At 40.1% G+C, this 19,102-nt stretch overlaps 2 protein-coding genes across 2 annotated transcripts; one reads left to right on the top strand and one right to left on the bottom strand.

Annotated features, from left to right (window-relative positions):
- Positions 1–1,655: 1,655 nt before the first annotated feature.
- On the top strand, positions 1,656–10,576 carry cyp4t8 (cytochrome P450, family 4, subfamily T, polypeptide 8). The gene is made up of 12 exons (XM_080769233.1): positions 1,656–1,913; positions 2,309–2,453; positions 2,885–2,929; positions 3,260–3,387; positions 3,780–3,904; positions 4,993–5,153; positions 5,736–5,842; positions 6,032–6,222; positions 7,721–7,854; positions 8,341–8,405; positions 8,565–8,647; positions 9,872–10,576. Exons 1-12 carry the CDS (start codon positions 1,719–1,721, stop codon positions 10,035–10,037), a joined length of 1,545 nt encoding a protein of 514 aa, XP_080625359.1. The 5' UTR covers positions 1,656–1,718; the 3' UTR covers positions 10,038–10,576.
- A 629-nt stretch (positions 10,577–11,205) lies between these two features.
- On the bottom strand, positions 11,206–18,748 carry LOC308318050 (nuclear inhibitor of protein phosphatase 1-like). Its single transcript, XM_080767418.1, has 7 exons — positions 18,677–18,748; positions 18,065–18,125; positions 16,546–16,699; positions 16,013–16,230; positions 14,929–15,073; positions 14,634–14,698; positions 11,206–13,375 (listed from the first exon to the last, which is right to left on the bottom strand). The coding sequence occupies exons 1-7, from the start codon at positions 18,727–18,729 to the stop codon at positions 13,025–13,027; spliced, it is 1,047 nt and encodes a 348-aa protein (XP_080623544.1). The 5' UTR covers positions 18,730–18,748; the 3' UTR covers positions 11,206–13,024.
- Between the last annotated feature and the right edge of the window lie 354 nt (positions 18,749–19,102).

The following is a 19,102-nucleotide window of genomic DNA, read 5'->3' as shown; positions in this document are numbered from 1 at the left end:
ATATGGGCTTAACATTGATGGCATCAGGATCTCCATCCCTGATGATGTCACGTGATGTCACAAGACATGACCATATATGGGGGTAACAGACTAACTAACTGACAGGAAATGCCCGCTTTCATAGTAAATGTGAGCTGCCATCGCAATTATTTTAATTTAATAATGTCTCTGTAGTCTGTAATTAAAGCATAGGACAATAAACAATTGGAGCATGAAAAAAGTTTAAAGAAATTTGTATCAACAATATTACACCTTATAAAAGTAATTTTTCCAGATATATATAACCAAACACACTCATGGCATTCTATGGAAATCAAATATTGTTCTACCAAACACTGAGCTGCAGACATTTCCACAAAATGTAGGTTGGTTTGCTAAACCAGCTCCATGGGATTTCGGTAAGGAGACTGTACTCAGCACACGCAGTCTGCTTTTCCTTCTGACGTAGTTCTGACATAGTCTGAAGGCATGCATGATTTTGGTCATTATCATGTTATCTAGGATGAACCGAACAACTATATGGCATTCCAAAATGCTATGGTACCTATAGCCCATTTGGTTCAGGGTCCCAGTCACTCTGGACTCTGGATCCTGCATGTTTGACAGTGTCTGAAGCTGTTGATTCTCAGAATCTGTTGTGGCTTTCTGTCTGTCAAACATCTTCCTGTCAGAGTTTCCTAAAGTTTCTATATGCCTTTTGATGGTGTAGTAGGAAACTGTACTCACTAGCTTTCTTAGCTATTACTCTAAAAGGAAAGACATAGGCCTACAGTACGCTTTTATAGTTCTGTCTGTCTTCCTTTGTTACTTTAATAGGACTATAATGTTTCAGTTATTGGTAACCTATAAACTTTGTTTACTGACCTCTTACCTTCTTAACTGTGTACAATTTCAGGTTATTCAATGCATGGTCTTAAATCTTTTAACCCATAGCTGTATCAAAACAAGTATTAGAGTATACAATATCTTTATTGTCCTAATGAAAAATTGTTTATTCATTGTATTGTCGTCGTCCTGAAGAGACACAGACAAAGACTGCAAGCTGCAGCAGGACTGGAAATTATAGACCACAGATGAAGACAAGAGAACTAAATGCAACATCAACATTGTTATTATAACATTGTGCAACTCCTAATTCAATTTAACTGACATTGTATAATGATACAACTCGACATCAAATGCACCCAACTTGTGTTCAGTCACTGGGGTCAACAGGGCTGTTTAGAGTTGACATCAGACATAGACAATTGATTACAATTAATCTTTGATGAATTGAACATGGTGGACCCTCTTGTAAACAAGTGTAATGCTTAATTGGGTCGTCCACTCACAGTTAACAGTCTTTGTATTGAGTTTGTGCTTGAAATGTACTGTAATTCTGCAAACTGTTAATAAATATTTCAATCAATCAATCAAAAGGCCTAGTAGCACTCAGGTAGCCTATATTCAGCACTCACCTGGCCTGAGAAAGAGAAGGGGTGCATTTCCCAGCAGGCAAATTGGTGCTGCTGCCCCAAATATTATTTCTATTAATCTCCACTCCATTGTATTTCTTATTGGTGCAACCCACAACAAAATACTTTTTGTTTTGTTGCACAGGCTCCACCCACAGTATCCAGCATGACGTAATTCTCGCCTACTGGTGTCATTCAAGGCGACCGTTTTTAGTGCATACAACTTTCATACAACAGATTGAGTCAGGTTTTGTGCGTGTAGAAATGGGATTAATTGAATATGTCAACACATTTCTTCCTTTTGATTTGCCTCGTTTGCATCATCTGTTTGCACTAGTTTCTCTGGTTTTCATTGCTTTTAAACTCACTAAACTGATTATCAAAAGAAGACAGTGGGTTCGCCATTTGGAACCCTTTCCTGGACCTCCTGGACACTGGCTGCTCGGCCACGTGAACGAGGTAAATAACTAACAGAATAACAGAAACAGTGTTGCAGAACTTTGTCGTGTTTGTGTTGCGAATTGCGATGTGCGTTCAGGTTGTTGACTTTGAAAGGCATTGAACCCCTACCATGAAATGTTCTATGAGCAGGGCCTGGCTGTAAACAAGTTCTTGAGCTTAGTCCATGAGTTACCCTGGCCTGGGTAAACATAGTAACTTTGCTTTGCTTAATTTGCTTTGACCGTCACGGCTGACGGCACCACATCACATTCACAATAAATGCCGCTCAAATGGAAATATTTTATAATAATACTGAGAGACTGTGTTATTACACTGTTGCACACAAGTGACATTATATCAGTGCTAATTAGACGATCATTTAAATGGGATAAATGTTTTTGCTTCACTTGCAGTTTAAACAAGATGGGACAGAATTGGAGAAGCTGGTGAGGTGGGGGGAGCAGTATCCCCTGGCCTTTCCAATGTGGTTTGGTCCCTTTGTTGCCTTCCTCAATATTCATCATCCAGATTATGTGAAAACCATACTAGCAACAACAGGTGTGTGTGTGTGTGTGTGTGTGTGTGTGTGTGTGTGTGTGTGTGTGTGTGTGTGTTTGATTGATTGAAAAATGTATTAACAGTTTGCAGAATTACAGTACATTTTAAGCACAAACTCAATACAAAGACTGTTAACTGTGAGTGGACGACCCAATTAAGCATTACACTTGTTTACAACAGGGTCCACCTTGTTCAATTCATCAAAACATTTAGAGACATACAAATAGACACTTCTATATAGTTAAAGAACAGAACAGGAATTCATCATAAAGGAAGCAAAAAGGGAAAAGATACATATACAGTGAGGGGAAAAGGGGGGGGGGATTCAGATTGTACAGGGGGCATTTTACAGGGTGTGTGCGTGCGTGCGCCGTGTGATGATAATTAATCTAACCAGTGTGTCCAATTCAATCCATCTATTTTCTCAATAGAGCCCAAAGATGATATTGCATATAAATTTCTTCTCCCATGGATCGGTAAGACAATCTCGCCTTCTCCACAACTATCAAAGCTGAAAGCTTGACTGGGAATCTGAATGTCACACTGTATAAAAGATCTGTAATTGTGTACCTTTATAGCCTACACTTTTCCCTGTGTAACAAATGTACCATTTTACATTTAGCAACAGTTGTCTGGAACTTGATGTATGTATTGTTTTATGAGTGCACTGTAAAATCCGTCTTAACAACTTGGACACCAGGAAGTATAAGATATAGGCTATGTATAGGGCATAAGTGGTTAGGGTTATTTTACTGGATTTTACTGTGTGTGAGATGGACTCTCTCTTCATGTTTCGTCCTATCTAGGAGAGGGTTTACTGGTGTCAAAAGGTCAGAAGTGGTTTCGCCACAGAAGGCTGCTGACACCAGGTTTCCATTATGATGTTCTGAAGCCATATGTAAAGCTGATGTCAGATTCAACCAAGACTATGCTGGTATGGTTACAGTCAAAGCTACAGTAGTCCAAATATGAAATAAATTATGTAATCATTATGTAAAGTGGAAATAGAAATAAGAGCACAATTCACTCATTCAAATTAGATCTAGATTATTATCTAACAATAAAAACAAACATTTAGCTGGAATTTCTTTCAAATCCCACACATCTCATAGTACACTGTATGTGCATATCATGTTGTTGTTGTTGTTGTTGTTGTTGTAACATGCATGAAATAATAATTAATTTGTTATTATTGTAATAACTAACTAACTAATAATAACTGATTAATTTATATTTTTCAGGCATTTTAGAGATAGTTGTTGATGTTAATGTATGCCCTTTTGTTCAGCTCCTGTAGAGAAGACATCTGTTCTTTCCCCCTTCCAGGACAAGTGGGAGGGTTACGCCAAGACCAACGAGTCATTTGAGTTGTTTGAACATGTCAGTCTCATGACACTGGACAGCATCATGAAGTGTGCCTTCAGCTGTGAAAGCAACTGTCAAACAGAGAGGTCAGTCAGTCAGTAAACACACTCATTTTCTGACCTTATTGTTGACTTCTTACATCTCTAACCACTTGGGAACATTTGCTAAAAAATAGCAGATCTACAAGCTCACAACTTGCGACAAGTGAGCTTGTAGATCGGCTATTTTTTGGCGAAGCGATTTGGTGTAGACGGAAAGAAAGCGGTACATTGGTAACTCAAGTCCGGAGTGGTTAACCAATAACTACATTAACCCTGGCATCCCTATATATATATATATATATATATATATATATATATATATATATATATATAAATGAGCTTGTAGATCAGCCTTTTCGGTTATAAGGCTTATAATCAGATGTGCCCAAAAGGTGCCCGACGTACTGAAAAAGAAGGGACTCCCACACACTGTCTTCAAATGCAGTGAAGCAAGTTTATTTGGGAACCAGCAACGTTTCGGCCTATACGGCCTTCATCAGGCTATCTTTATGGATAATAAAGATAGTAATAAAGTCCCTTCTCTTTCTTTTCCTAAACAATAATTAAAATATAACAAAAACAAGCAAACCACGTCTACAATTAGGAGGAAATGAGGCACTGGAGCAACTCAGACAGTTCAAGCCCTTATTTCATTATCAGTGTGCAAGTAAAAAAGCGACAACGTTTCAATGTATCAGTAAGAGACTGATACATCGAAACATTGTTTCGGAGGAAGACATCCCCCCCCCCCCCCATCTCATTTCCCATTAGAATTGAGTTTGTCTTATATGTATAATGTAACGCCACCGCTGATATTCCACAGCCGCCTCAGGTATTTATTTTTACCTATTTTCAGCAATGGGATCACAATGTTTTGGGTGGGTAGACCTTGTTAAGATTTTAAAAGTTGAGTCCACCCCTGGCTTGAGTGCTTAATTTGTAACGTGGCTGATGTTTTTATGTACTTTTTTTGCACTCCTGCAATGATGTATTTTTTGTTTCCTACACAGGAAACACATTTCTCTATTTGATACAAAATCGTATATTTTAACCATTGATATAGTTGTGGTGTTTATATATGGTAGGTTTATAAGATGGTTTATTGTACAAAAATTGCATTTTTTCTATCATAGTTACAGTGGAATTAACGCATACATCAAGGCAGTGTATGAGCTCAGCGACCTGGTTAATCTGCGTTTCCGGACCTTTCCTTACCACATCGACGCAATTTTCCACCTCAGCCCACATGGCTTCAGATATAGGAAAGCATGCAAGGTGGCTCATAGTCATACAGGTAGGCTGATATTCATCCGATGAGGACTTGTTTTCCATAAAGATGTACATCAATTTGGGACGGGGGGGCATCAGCATCCATCGTTCCATATCTTTGAAGGGCGCTAGCCCCTCCTATGCACACTGCACAGCTTTGTGTGTTTATAGCACGGCCCGTGACGATTTGATTGGCTGATGTATGATGATATGAGCTTCACACAAGTGTGATTTTTTTAATAAATGGGATGTTGTTTTTAATTTTAGTTTGTTTCAAAGGAATACAAAAGGTCCTTTTTGAAATAATTGGAAGAATCATCACACAATTACAGGTATAAAAGAGTGGGACTCTTTCTTTTTTTTGTGATGGCTCTCAACATCGCAGTTACAGGAATATAGTTAGAATAGAGAAGAGATAATATAAGGAACACAGAACAAGTCTTAAGAACAGGAAGGCACAATCAGCTAAATGTATGATCAACATTTTACTTTGAGGTTTGCTTTAACCACCTGTTATGTGACTTCACCAAAGCATGTCCACCTAACGTACACCTGAAATACACGAGAGCACATTTCCAATACACTCCCATGATTCATTGCTTTGTAGAGGAAGTCATACGAAAGAGGAAAGAAGCTCTTCAGGATGAAAAGGATCAGGGCAGAACCCAAACCAAGAAACACATGGACTTCCTGGATATCCTTCTGTGTGCCAGAGTATGTCACCCCCTCAGTCCCTTCAATTTGACAATATTCAATCATGGACCCGAATTAAACTACCAGTGTATTGTCAAAGAACCACAAGCCATATGCTTGTGGTTCAAAAGCCATATGTGTTTTTGTATTTTTTATTATATTGAACATCAGGCACTATTTCAACCTACTTTCTTCCCATCTTTTTCACAGGATGAGGCCCAGCAGGGTCTGTCGGATGAGGACCTCCGGGCAGAGGTTGACACCTTCATGTTCGAGGGCCACGACACCACAGCCAGCGGCGTCTCTTTCACACTGTACTGCCTGGCCTGCAACCAGGAGCACCAGCAGATCTGCAGGGATGAGATCATACATGTCCTGGACGGCAAGGACACAGTCGAGTGGTAGGGTCACTGTGTTAAGACTGTCACCATTGTTGTGGAAGTCAATGATTATCTGATGATTTCGCAGATAACCTCAAGTGCACCTAGTCTCGTTATCCAGATGATCAGTTATCTCCGTCGGCACCTGCCACCTACTGATATGTCTGGGGAAATCTAAAATCAGTAGGGGCTAGAACAGCAGCGAGAATGGCTGCTAACAAACCTACGGCAATAACCTACTGCTTTGAAAACCATTCATATCACCGTATCAATATGACGGACCATGCATTTTCATTGGTTCTGTGATGTAGTTTCCAAATTGTGTCCGCACCCAATTTTAGCCCATGCATTGAATTTAGAAGATATCACCAGATTATTTATTAAGGATCCCCATTAGTCCTCCTCACCACAGGGAAGGTCTACTCTTCCTGGGGCCCAGACACTCACACTTAAGACTCAAATGGAATTCCACCATTACATAGTTAACCCATTCTGACCTGAGATCAGATTCTAGCGCACAGAAGAATGGTGGTTCTTTAAAGTAAAACAAAACAAAACAACAAATATGATTGAAGGTCTTCACATAACTATAAATTTGTTATTACATAAACATATTACTCTCTGGTGGTCAAATGAAGAAATCACATGCATATGCATGTGCAGATGTAGTGTACAAAAAATGTATCCAATTATAGGGTATGCGCGCGACATCATCATCAAACCAGGAAGTTATGCAGGAATGCCTACTGAGTGGCACAAACTACTTTCTGGCCTTGACATACATCCAAACAGAAAAGTCCTATCTGATTGCATTAAACAACGTTAAACAATGTTGCTTTGCCACTCGATGTGCCATTCACTTTAAGCATGCGCATACCCTCTATAGACAGTCCAAACATTAAACCAGCCTACTAAAGATAACTTCTTTACTAATCACGGCTTCCTTTCATTTAGTTTTGAAGCTCGATTTATTGCCTATCCTTATTATATGTGGTGGTAGCCTATTCCAAAATGTTTGCTGTTCTACAATATATACATTACTGTTTTCTTAAGCGCATTAGTTCTTGGTAGGGGCAGATTAAAGTGAACACCCAAAGCCTGTCTGGTGGCATAGCCATATCTAGTATTGGTGGGTTGTAGCTGTAACAAATAATGTGCAGGTATGTTAAACAGAGATGTCACAAGGATACATGCCAACCTTTGATCCACTCTCATCCAAGAGTGCGACATGCATCCACTCAACACTACTCCAGAAACTGATACCAGATGCATCAGTAAGCAGAGATCTGTGATTGTCTGGCTATGCGAGACTAAGTGCACCAGGCAGAGAACGCAAACTCAAATGATTGTTTCGTTTTTAGTCTTTTGTATACTCTGCACCTAAATAAAAGGCTCTAAATGTCTGTGCTGCTCCAGTCTCTTCTCCTTATGCAAATCAAATGATTTTTATTTTCACTTTTCTGTGGATAGCGAAAATGGTTTCTGACACTTTAATAATAGGTATCTGCCTTGTTTTTAGGGAGGATCTCAGTAAACTCCCGTACACCACCATGTGCATAAAAGAATCCCTCCGTCTTTACCCTCCTGTACCGGGAATGGCACGAAAGCTAACCAAACCTATGACCTTCTTTGATGGAAGGACTGTGCCGGAAGGTAAGTGGAGTATCTGAACTAATGAACAGAATATAATGAGTTTGTCCAGATTGCTGTTAGCTGGAGCCAATTAAAAGTATTTTGTCATAAGCTTGCTTGCCTACCTCTGTCATCTCTTAGCTCACCTATTGTATAGATATTAAGATTAAATATTAACTTGTATTTGTTTTCTCTGTAGCGGTGTCACAATGACCTAGTTTTCATTGTATTGCACCATGTCAGCTTTGTACTACATACAAGTAAACTACTAGTAATTCCATTGCAATATTGCATAATTTAAATACGGCTAAAGTTGAATTATATATAATAGTAACAAAGAACATGTGTGTACTGTAATGACAAGTTGCCATGTCAAAGCTGCCATGCAACAGGGAGGGTCATATAATTTTACAGTTCACTGTTTGTTTGCTAAACATAATATACTTTATTCTAAGCTTAATTAAAAATAAATCATATTCTTATCTAATTTCATTTATGTTTTTGTAGGTTGTCTTGTTGGCACCAGTGTCTATGGAATATGTAGGAATCCAGCTGTCTGGGAAAACCCTAATGTAAGCACACCCTCTGAGCAAACATTGTTTTCTCTTATGGCCAGTTCACCAAAATGTCATCTTGTTTTACAATGTTTTAAGACATTGTACACTCTTACATTTATACATTTTATTATGTACCCTGTTGACCACTTTCCCCAAAATCTTGCATTATCAAAGGTGTTTGACCCTCTCCGTTTCCTGCCCGAAAACACAGCAAAAAGGTCACCCCATGCCTTTGTGCCCTTCTCTGCTGGCCCAAGGTTTGTCTCCACAACACCCTGTAAAGCCCTACACACACCGTCTGCGAACGCCGCGCGTCAAAACAGCGTTCACGCCTCGCCTGACGCTCCAATACGCCACCGTTCTATTTTCCAGGCGTTGCCGCGCGGCAACGCCTGCCACGTCACTGCGCACCTGGTGTGTGCTGGGCTTAACTCAGTGTGGCCAGATAGACAGGTTCTCATATTACTAACTATAGTATTCACTGCCAAGTGCCATGGCTATTCATTTACATCCATGTGACCAAAACGCAGTCCCTTCTTCAATGACGCTAAACAATAAGTTGTTAGGTGTTCATTGCAGGTTTAACAACCCATGCATAACTAAACGATATTTCATATTCCATCCTAATTGGCTAACATTGGCTTTCAAAGTTGGCAGGATTGGCCCGTTTTGAACAAAAAGCCTCAAATCATGACCACAGCGTGCAATTTAGGTGAAATCTTTCACAGAATTTCTTACTAGGCTGAGGAATATATCCCACCCTTTTCACATTGGTCTGTTATAGCGCCACCAACAGGTGGATTCTTTTTTGTTTTTGGAACAAAATGCTTCAAATCATCCAGTTGCCATCCAAGTAAGACTAATGACACCCTTTTCACATTGGCCTATTATAGCGCCACCAGGAGGCCACAACCTGACCTGCCCTGGTGGAGACCTGTGCCCCGAGAGGCACTTTATCTAGTTGTGTTTACTTTGCTTGCAGTTCTGTGTGGAGCACATTGAATTGCCTTACAAATAAATACAAATAAAACTGCCTTGCCTTGCCTTAAGTGGTAAAGGGAACTGCCAAAGCACTCAATCAGGCAATGAAAACAGCTTAGACAAAACTCTTGAAGGGAAAAAAGAGAAGGAGAAAAAAACTGGGGAAGGAGTCCAGTATGCAAAAGGTGCAGAGAGGGCAATATCCAAATGAGAAGAAAAAAAACAAAAAAACAATTAACTAACTAAACAGTCAACTTTTAACCCTTCTGCATGCACCTCATGTGCTTGACATTAACATACCTACAAACTCAGTTGTGTCTCCTATTTCCATTTGCATGCCCACACTTGTTCCTGCATATACTTTGCTTCTCTCAAGGCTGTGTGCAATGAGTGAAGCAATACCACCAGTATTGCTTTTCATTACTGCCTAGTAGAAAATAGTGCTTCGTTGCTCACATTCTTCTCATTGCTATTCCTTGTATTTGTTCTTCTTGTCATAGGAACTGCATTGGACAGAACTTTGCCATGAATGAGATGAAGGTGGTGGTGGCCCAGACACTGAGGAGGTATGAGCTGATAGAAGACCCTACCCAGAAACCCAGGATTCTCCCTAGACTTGTGCTTCGCTCTCTTAACGGCATCCACATTAGGATCAAACCTGTGTAACCAGGGTGCTGTGGCCCAGCACCATGCTTCAGATACCGTGGCGTGGAGGATCCAAAACCTAGTCTCCACGCTGGTGGGCAAGACCTTTACTAGCTGCGCATAACCTAGTAAAATACTGTAATCAACTCTAGCATGTTGTAAGATGATGACATGTTACATGTTCGGGTGACAAAAATGTGTTACAGAAATAACCATATCTGTCTATATAATAACCATATCACACGGACATACAGTACATATATATATATTTTAGCTCATCTTTATATTTAGTTTGAACTATCTATTAAAGTTTTGCTTGGCCATCTGAGAAATGTGTGAGGTTTAAATATTTGTCATGTGCTATCTTATTGTATTATGGTACATACACTACTACTAAAGTTTACTACTAGTGGTGAATTTCTTTGAGAAATATAATTTAAATGGAATTTAACACTAATTCTGTTTGTCATTTTGACTTGCACTGTAACTATGTTTTTAATGAGCCACACTTTGTACATTGTGAAACATTTTGAATGTAAGTAACTGAATTAAAAGTACTTTGTTAGACTTATTTTTCAAAGAGTGAATAATAAATGTAACTTCTATTCCGAAACTTCAACTCTCCATGATTTACCCTGTTTCAGGAGGAGCTACATATTGGTTGTCTAAACAGTGAAGCTGTTTAAGTGTGTGTGTTAAGTAGGTCACTATTCTCCATGGAACACTTGGTGGATCTGGATCATACACCAACTGCCAACGATGTCAGACCATTAACAGATTTCCCTGGCAGTCATTGGCATTGCCTTTGCCCCAGACATAAGTGAAGCACTAACACTTAAAACCAGAATCAAAGTCCTCACAACAAGACACCTGTCAATGTTTACCTCTGGTCTCCATTATTGTCTTTGGATAGATGTGCTCCCAGTGCCCAGCAAGGACAGCATTATATACTTCACCAGTGTGGCAAATGCAATACAACTTGAAAACCATTAAAAGGTTAAAGTGTCACCGTGTCCGTGGAATAAACTGACCAGTTTTACAAGTGAAATATCAAACTAAAACCAGGGGCTAGAATGAAAGGCTTTCTGTCAGGGTCTGTCCCACACTGAAGCAATACATCTGAAAGTCTCACTAACCAGGAATGAAAATATTCAAGTCAAGGAGCTCAGAGTCAAAGTTTCATTTTTAAAAAGTATTTACAGAGAGCTATGATTACAAAATCCATTCATCCAAATGTAGGCCTAAAGTTTGGGGCACAAGATCAATGCAAAGCCTGGACAAACACAATAACTTTAACAAAGCAAAAGGCCCTCTTTAATTTGGCTTTCAGAGATCATAGCATCTCTTACAGAAACTGAAAACCTGTTTTGATTCGCAGAAAGGAGTACCATTTGCGTCAACCTCCAAAACTGTATAGTGTATAGCCTGACATAAACGGTCAGTGGGTCTCCATAAACCTTTATATCCAAAATTCCAAATTCTGCTTAGTACACATATGGTATAAACTTAATGTTAAATGTACAGTACTATGTAGTGCACAGTATAGTTGGAATACTGTTTTGAATGCCTACATAACTATCACATTCAGTATACCAACACAGCTTACAGCCAGATAGCGCACACAATTTGGATGAGACTGCGTAGCTTGTTTCAAAAGAAAACATTTGTATCTTTGATTTCTGTGCACAAGTCACCATCTAGTGGCTAGCAGGATAAACTCCCCATTATACGTAGTTCCAAAATTAGGACATGTTGGCCTAACATTGGCAACCAAGATGATGGCCACATTATATCTTAGAACGTCTTAATAAAATAAAGTTCCTCTTTTGATTAAAACTGAACTCATTTCGTATCCAGATGCTTCAGTCGTTCACAATTCTACATCTCGTATAAAAGCGTTTTATCCTTGCTCAATAGTTTATCAAAATACATCAACATAAAAGTGAGTGAAAAAAAAATCTAACATTTTAGTTGGGGGGGGAAAAAATACAACAAAACCATACAGTATAAAAGTTTCTGTAACTCTGTGGGTGACACTATATTTATGATGCCGGACAATGGCGAGTACGCCAAACCAATGCTCTGGGGCACAACCACTTGCTGCAAACTCTTAGAAGACGTTTCTCCAATTCCACATGATTCTGCAACATTCAGGCCCCGTACACACTATTGAAACGAAATCGCTCTCTCTGTTCCGGGGGGAGAGGGAGGGCAGAGGAGCTCGGAATTCATTTTCAATGGGAGTCACTGGGTTTCACAGAGCAGCTCTGCTCCATGGGGGGAGGAGGGCAGAACACAGCCATGGAACAGAGCTGCTCTGTGAAACCCAGTAACTCCCATTCAGTATAGGTTTTCAATGTAATGAGTCCTGGGATGCAGGGATGGTCTTTTAGATGAGTCCCATGGTACATTTTATGAGTCCCACTTCAACAACGTTAGGAGTCATATTTTGCCATTTTTACAAACAGCAGCATTTAACTCCCATTTCATATGGTTATATCCATCTAGAAAACATAATAAGAAATGATTATTATAACTAAAGCTAGCAAAACAAACTAGAATAAAAAACAGTACAGTGCAGTAGTGCATCCCGTGGATGCAGAGGTCGTTGTTTTATTGCGTCCCTTAACTATAAACTGCGACTTTAATCTCTGCCATTGAAAATTAACTGAGAGCTGCTCTGGCCGCCCGCTCTTCCCCCGGAACAGATGGAGCGATTTCGTTTCAATAGTGTGTACGGGGCCTCAGAGTGGGACACTCTGCAGAGCTACACAGATGATAGCTTACCATCCCCAGGCAATTGGTGGAATGCCTTTTGAACAACGTATATATTTATTGTGATGATGGAGTAAAACAAACGCACACAACCGAACAAAGAGAGAACTATATATGAAAGAAAGAGAATATCCGAGAGGTGAATGATTCCACCTCTCATCAGGTCACAGTCCCTGATGTCACAGCTGGTAACCTGAGTCAGCCCCCTGTGTGGGCGGGGGGAGTGGGAGGGATCAGATAAGTAGGGAGGGGGTAGGTTTCTTGCCCGGCCACGCCTCTTTGGCGTACTTCTTCTTGCGCGGCTCGTTGTGGCTGTCGGGGAGGTAGGGGCCCATGATAGGCGTGGGGTTGAGCTTAACGGGTGGCTGGGGGGCCCCTGGGGCAATGTCCACCTCTGGGGCCGGGTTAGGGAAGAGGTGTGGGAGCCCTCCCAGGATGGTGGCCCCTGAGGGGGCTCCAGTGGGCTGGTTCTCGTGGCTGGTGGGGGGCAGGTCGCCATACAAACCGCTGTTCAGGCCATAGTGCACGCGTTTTGAGGAGATGTCTTCAAGTCCTAAGGTGTTTTGTCCCTCAACTCTCCGTTTCTGAAGACAACACGAAAGACAAAATAGACAAATTAAGCCCCTCCAACTGAGCCAAAATCGCTTGGTCTTCAACCAGCCAAAATTCTCACACGTCTCCCCCCCCCTTCTCCGCTCCCTCCATTGGCTCCCGGTCGCTGCCCGCACAGAATACAAAACTCTGATGCTGGCATTCAAAGCAACCAATGGCATGGCTCCCCCATATCTTACAAGTATGATCGTACCCTACAAAGTACAAACCCTCCCGCGCACTCAGATCAGCCAACGCAGGGAGGCTGGAAGTAAAAACGCCGGGACAACGCTCCACACGTCCCAAACTCTTCTCCCTTCTGGCTCCAAAACTATGGAATGCACTTCCCATCGCAGTCAGAACTGCAGCCTTGCTCCCAATCTTCCGCCGTAGTCTGAAAACCCACCTTTTCAGACTCCACCATGGCCCGTAGCACTTGCCCTAGACTAGCCCCTTAGATAGCACTTTATGTAGACTTAGATAGTATTTTAAACAGACTTATAGCATGTTACGTAGACAGCACTAGAATTGCATTTTATGTAGTCATAGCACTTTATAGTACACATGTAAAATATATAATATAGTATAGTATGTATAGTTTACATATATAGTTTCATGATACAGTTACGTTCTTAGCTTACGCATGTTTCATTACTACTTTTTATATATGTGATGTATGCCATGCTTTTTGTTATTGCTTAATGTAAATCGCTCTGGATTAAAGTGTCTGCTAAATGCCTAAATTGTAGACATGCATTTATATAATGGTCTACTCACTCTTGCTTTCACTAGCCAGTGACACACATCACTCTCACTTTCACTAGTACCCACACATCACTCTTTTGCATTCAGTACCCCCCCCCCCCATCCAAAATAAATACAAAACAAAAATCTGATCTGCATGAATCACGTAAGTCATCTATTGCCCATTCAAAACAGACAATTACACCGAAAGCTGACAAGTTTGTATGCCTGTACCTCTTTATGTGACATAACAAAAGTCAAACTGCTTGTAGTAACAAAGTTATTTAATTTGTCACATTTTTCATATTAAATCAAACTTTATCTGTCATTAATGCTAATGAGCTTCTCATGCAATTTAAGGAAAATATTAAAGAAAAAAAAAGGAAAAATATTACTATACACAAATAAGTAGACTAGACTAAAGTAAATTGTTTTTGGAAGGGGTCACGTATAGCACAAGTGCCATGCCTTCAAATTCACAGAACATATGACAGAATCAACACCTACCTTGATTGGGACAACAGCAGTCTGTACCATATTCCTGAAGCGACCAACGGAGGGGTCCACATCCTCTGTAATAATTTAATATTAAATTATTAATTGTAATAATTGTTGTCATGTCATCCTCTCCACATGCACATCTGGAGAAATGTGTTCAGCAGACACATTTCTTGATAGGAACTTTATACATTCCATATGATGGTTTCAAGCTAATTCATTGTTACAAGTATAGAGAGCTTAGGTTGCTGGGATTGTGGCTGGGTGGAGGTGGGACACTGTCACTTCAGCGTGCCATTTGTACCTGGGTTGATGATGTCATCGTCCTCGCTGAAGGTCACCCTGGAGTTCTTCCTCTTCCGTTTGGGCCTCTGGATCTCTAGATTACCCTCCTCGATGGCCAGAGTGGAGATGCGTTTGTTGTGGGCTGTGTTGAACTCTGTCAAATTCTGTTTGAATGTAGACACACAGGGTTGAAATAACAACATTAACATTATCCGATCTCCGATTATTTGCAGGGTCATATCTGCCGATACCGATTCTGACCGATTCCAATATTATACAGAGGGTCACAATGGAAACAAGCCTTGGCCCAAAGCCTATTAATAAAATATCCAATCAATCAATCAATCAATATACTCTTTCCAAGCGTCTGTTTTACTATATTACTATTACTGAAAGACGAGTACACAAATTAAATGTAGAACATTTTAAAGTTTATTTTTACTTAAGATCGTATTTGATTTGGCTTTTGTTCTAGACTAGAGATAATAGACACTTTTGAAAAATTCCTCTGCTGACTTCAAACAATATAAATACACAAAACAAAAGGAACAGAGACAGGTCTGCTCTCTGCGAGTACAAAGTCACATTATTATTGCGTTATATCTGTGAAAATAATCTGGATTATTTTGAGACCGATCCGATACCGATATGGTATTTTTATGGCCGATTTCAATATGCTACCGATTGTATTGTGCATCACTAGATATCAGTTATCACAATATGTTCTTCTGATTTATTTATTTATTGATCCCCCATAGACTATGATAACACAACACAATTTGTTTACATGGATTTGTACGTGGTAGTTGTCCTATTGGTTAGAAATTTGAGCTGTATTTGTGTGCAGCAGCGGCTCAGAAAGAAGTTAGGAATCAGAATGTTCCCAGTTCGATCTCAGCCTTAGTGTTTTGAGCAAGACACTGAACCCCTAGGAGCAGGTTTAGTGCCTTGTGTGGTTTCCTCCATCATCGGTGTGTGATGTGTGTAAATGGGTGAATGTCATGCACATTGTAACACACTTTAGAGAAAGGCTCTCTACATAGAAATGCACCATTTACCATTTGACAAGTAGTAGTAGTTCACAAGAAACTCCACAAACTTACTTCTAACTCTGTCTCTTCCTCTGGGAGCCCAAGCAATCCTTTTAGCTCCTCGTCCTCTCCCGTCTTACTGTCTCCTGTCGTGGTCGATCCCTGGGTCTGGGGTTTCTCTCTGATGGTGTAGGTCCGCGTCGAGGCCCCAAAAGATATGGTGGAGTCTATGGGAACCTGCTGAGGTTTGTGGGCCTCCAGACGAATATGCCCAAGGAAGGTGCCATGTGCTAAGATTGGCACAATCAATCAGTTATTTGTCTGGACAGGTTTCTGTTTTGTAAAATTCACTGATATATGGTCAAACTGCAGTTATAAATGTCGTACAGTGCTTATAATATTGTATTTAATTAATCTGTATTCAAGATGGTCATATATTTAACCCATTTAGACCCGAGGCCCATTCTACAAATGCCTTCTAAATCAGTAGTAGACAGTCAAACTTTCAAGGAATACCGGTAGCAAACGCAAAAATCGAAAATAACACAGATGCTATGCAGTGTATCAACAACAGAGTTACAATGAAGTTTTAAATGCTTTCTTACTACTGTTGAGGTCTATGAGGAACAGCCGCTTCAGGTGTTTGTGGTAGACAAGGGCAGCATGGGCACGAGAGCATGACTGATGGTCAATGGTAAAGTCACACCAATCTGGGTTCCTTCCAATCAGGTAGTATTTCTTCTCGTCTATGATAAGTTTCTACAGAGAGAGAGAGATGTGTTCAATAACTTCAATTCTTCAAACAATTCCGAAACTATTGCATTAAACAATCTTGTAACCTTGTATGTCCAAACTGTTACAGTTTAGGAAATGGAAAAAAGAAAATGTTCCGAAGAATACAATGCCGTTATCATTTACTCGCAAGTGAATCTCTTGTTAATACTTTCCATTGGTTCAACGCCTTGTGAGCTTGTAGAATATGGATACAAGGTTTCTAGCAGACGATATGCAATTGTTCTCTGTGCCTCTGAGTCATAACTCAACAGTGTCGCTTCCCACTGAAAAGCTTAAAGATCAGGGCTGACTTTGCTGTGGCACCTTTTAGAAACCTGGGCAGCCATAGAACCCATCCACAGTGTGCAACACTGGTGGTGAGGACTGTCAGGTGAGTAGTGGTGCAACTCACAAAATGACATAAGAATCTACTTGGGCAGGCACATTGAAATTTGCCTCAAGATCATTTCAAGCATTCAGTTAAAGGTAGTGTAAGTGATTTGTGTTGTTAAGACAATGTTTTGCTTAGCTTTTGTTTAAAATTAAAGCTCCATATTCTGATAACATTAGCATCTTCCCATCTCTCAAGCTCTTTAAAAAGAGAAAATACCTTTTGGGTCAGCCAATCAAGACTGCCCCTCTATGTAATAATAATATATGCATAGTTTCATTATATTCCACTGTTAAATTATTACTTCTAAAGGCCTATTCATAGTCTGGATTTTCGGTGGTGAGGTGACCACCGCTCCGGTGGTGAGCTGACCACCGGAGCTGAAATAACGTTGAGCGGTGGTGAGTAAAAGAGAGAAGGGCTGGAGCGGTGGTGGTGGTTTGCTCTTCACCGAGGCTCGTGACGTCATGTTGTAGTTCGGTGGTCACCCCACCACCGAAAGTCCAGACTATGTATGAGCCTTTAGCTTATGTATGATTCTGATGAATATTTATATGTATATGATGTATTACCATGTTTGTTCTTGCTTACTGTTAATCACTCTGGATTAAGACTGTCTGCTAAATGCCTAAACTGTAAATATCAGCTTCAATTGTGTCTGCTCACTTTCACTTGTTTAAGTTGTTTATCCTGTGTAAGTTCTCTCCTCTGACATGATGAAATTATGTAACCTGCCCTGAAAATTATTTTTTCTGTTTACTAAAAGAGCTGGAGAGAGGGAGACGCCAGACAGTTACAGTGAACAAACACTACTCTAAATGATTGCTATCAGAATATAGACATATTTAACACATTTTAACCAAAAGATGTACGGTAACTCACTTCATCTTTAAGCAGTTCTATACAAATACAACAAATGCAAGGTTGTAGACCAATAGTAGAGGCATATGTTTAGTTACCTCTATAAGCTTATCCCCTTTCATCACGTCTAGATGGAGCCCTGGGGGCGGTTTGCCTGCCCTGAAAACAATGCAACACAACAACTTAACCCTTGTCCCTTTCGAGTCCGAAACGGAAAAACCATCGATCTGAACGTCAGCCACAGCGCTATGAACGGCGGATGCATGTTTACATCATAGATGTATATCTATGGTTTACATTACTTCATCTCATCTGTTAGTGTTACTGTAAAATATCTCATTTTAGTCTGCGTGTCTGCCTGGCCTTTGATTACACAGACGCGTACAGTATCGTCGTCTTAGCTACTGCTCTTAGGAGGTGGACTCTGATGCGATCAGGACAGAGCATTATAATATGACAAAAATATAAAATGGTTATGTTGTATTACATGTAAGGCATTACATTTGGTATCAGTTACAGCCATGATATCACTACTGGGATAACGGCTAGTAGTGGGCTAGCTAGCTGGCTGCACGTCTGCCTATGGTGCAAAAATGGCTCCTCGGTCAGTCAATATCAAGAAATAACTTAACGATGATTAAAATCGCAGTAAATAACACTGAATGCATTTAGCAATATAACTTTGGATGGCATGCATGTGATTTGCTCACCATGATGGGCAATCAAAAGGTGGAGCGGTTTCTCTGCTTATTTTAGCTGCCATCTTGCTTCATGTTCTAAGCCCAAAGTGCATGTTGGGTAAAAGAGTCAACAATACCACTTTGTTTCAGTGGGAGTTGTAGTCCCAACAGACTGCCTGCCACACAGTCTTGACCAGGCAGAACTGTGTTCTTGCAGGGGTAATTAAATAATTATTAGGCTACAGGTCTCTCTTGTGGAATATCAAACTTATATATTTTGTAATACAGTTTGTAGTTTTATAATGCACATTATTTATATATCAAAAAGACCTATTAATGTACAGGAGTTAACTACAGAAGTAGTTCTCAGAAGAGATTTGTGTTAAAAGATAAAACAATGTTCAGATTTCTCACAAAATGCAGCTGCTGCATTAAAGGAAACCACATTGAATCCAC

Source organism: Protomyctophum bolini (genome assembly GCF_963924005.1).
Source record: "Protomyctophum bolini genome assembly, chromosome: 7".
Classification (NCBI taxonomy): domain Eukaryota; kingdom Metazoa; phylum Chordata; class Actinopteri; order Myctophiformes; family Myctophidae; genus Protomyctophum; species Protomyctophum bolini.
This window is presented reverse-complemented; position numbering and strand designations above follow the sequence as displayed.

What these genes read in the sequence shown, in the direction of transcription:
- LOC308318050 (XM_080767418.1), bottom strand. Translation starts at nt 18,729, where the DNA reads ATGGCAGCTAAAATAAGCAGAGAAACCGCTCCACCTTTTGATTGCCCA. An exon ending in AAGGGGATAAGCTTATAGAG is followed by an intron (nt 16,700 to 18,064) that starts GTAACTAAACAT and finishes CTCTCTCTGTAG; the next exon opens with AAACTTATCATAGACGAGAA. An exon ending in AGGAAGAGACAGAGTTAGAA is followed by an intron (nt 15,074 to 16,012) that starts GTAAGTTTGTGG and finishes ACATTCAAACAG; the next exon opens with AATTTGACAGAGTTCAACAC.
- cyp4t8 (XM_080769233.1), top strand. Translation starts at nt 1,719, where the DNA reads ATGGGATTAATTGAATATGTCAACACATTTCTTCCTTTTGATTTGCCT. An exon ending in ATTTCTTCTCCCATGGATCG is followed by an intron (nt 2,930 to 3,259) that starts GTAAGACAATCT and finishes CGTCCTATCTAG; the next exon opens with GAGAGGGTTTACTGGTGTCA. An exon ending in GGCAAGGACACAGTCGAGTG is followed by an intron (nt 6,223 to 7,720) that starts GTAGGGTCACTG and finishes CCTTGTTTTTAG; the next exon opens with GGAGGATCTCAGTAAACTCC.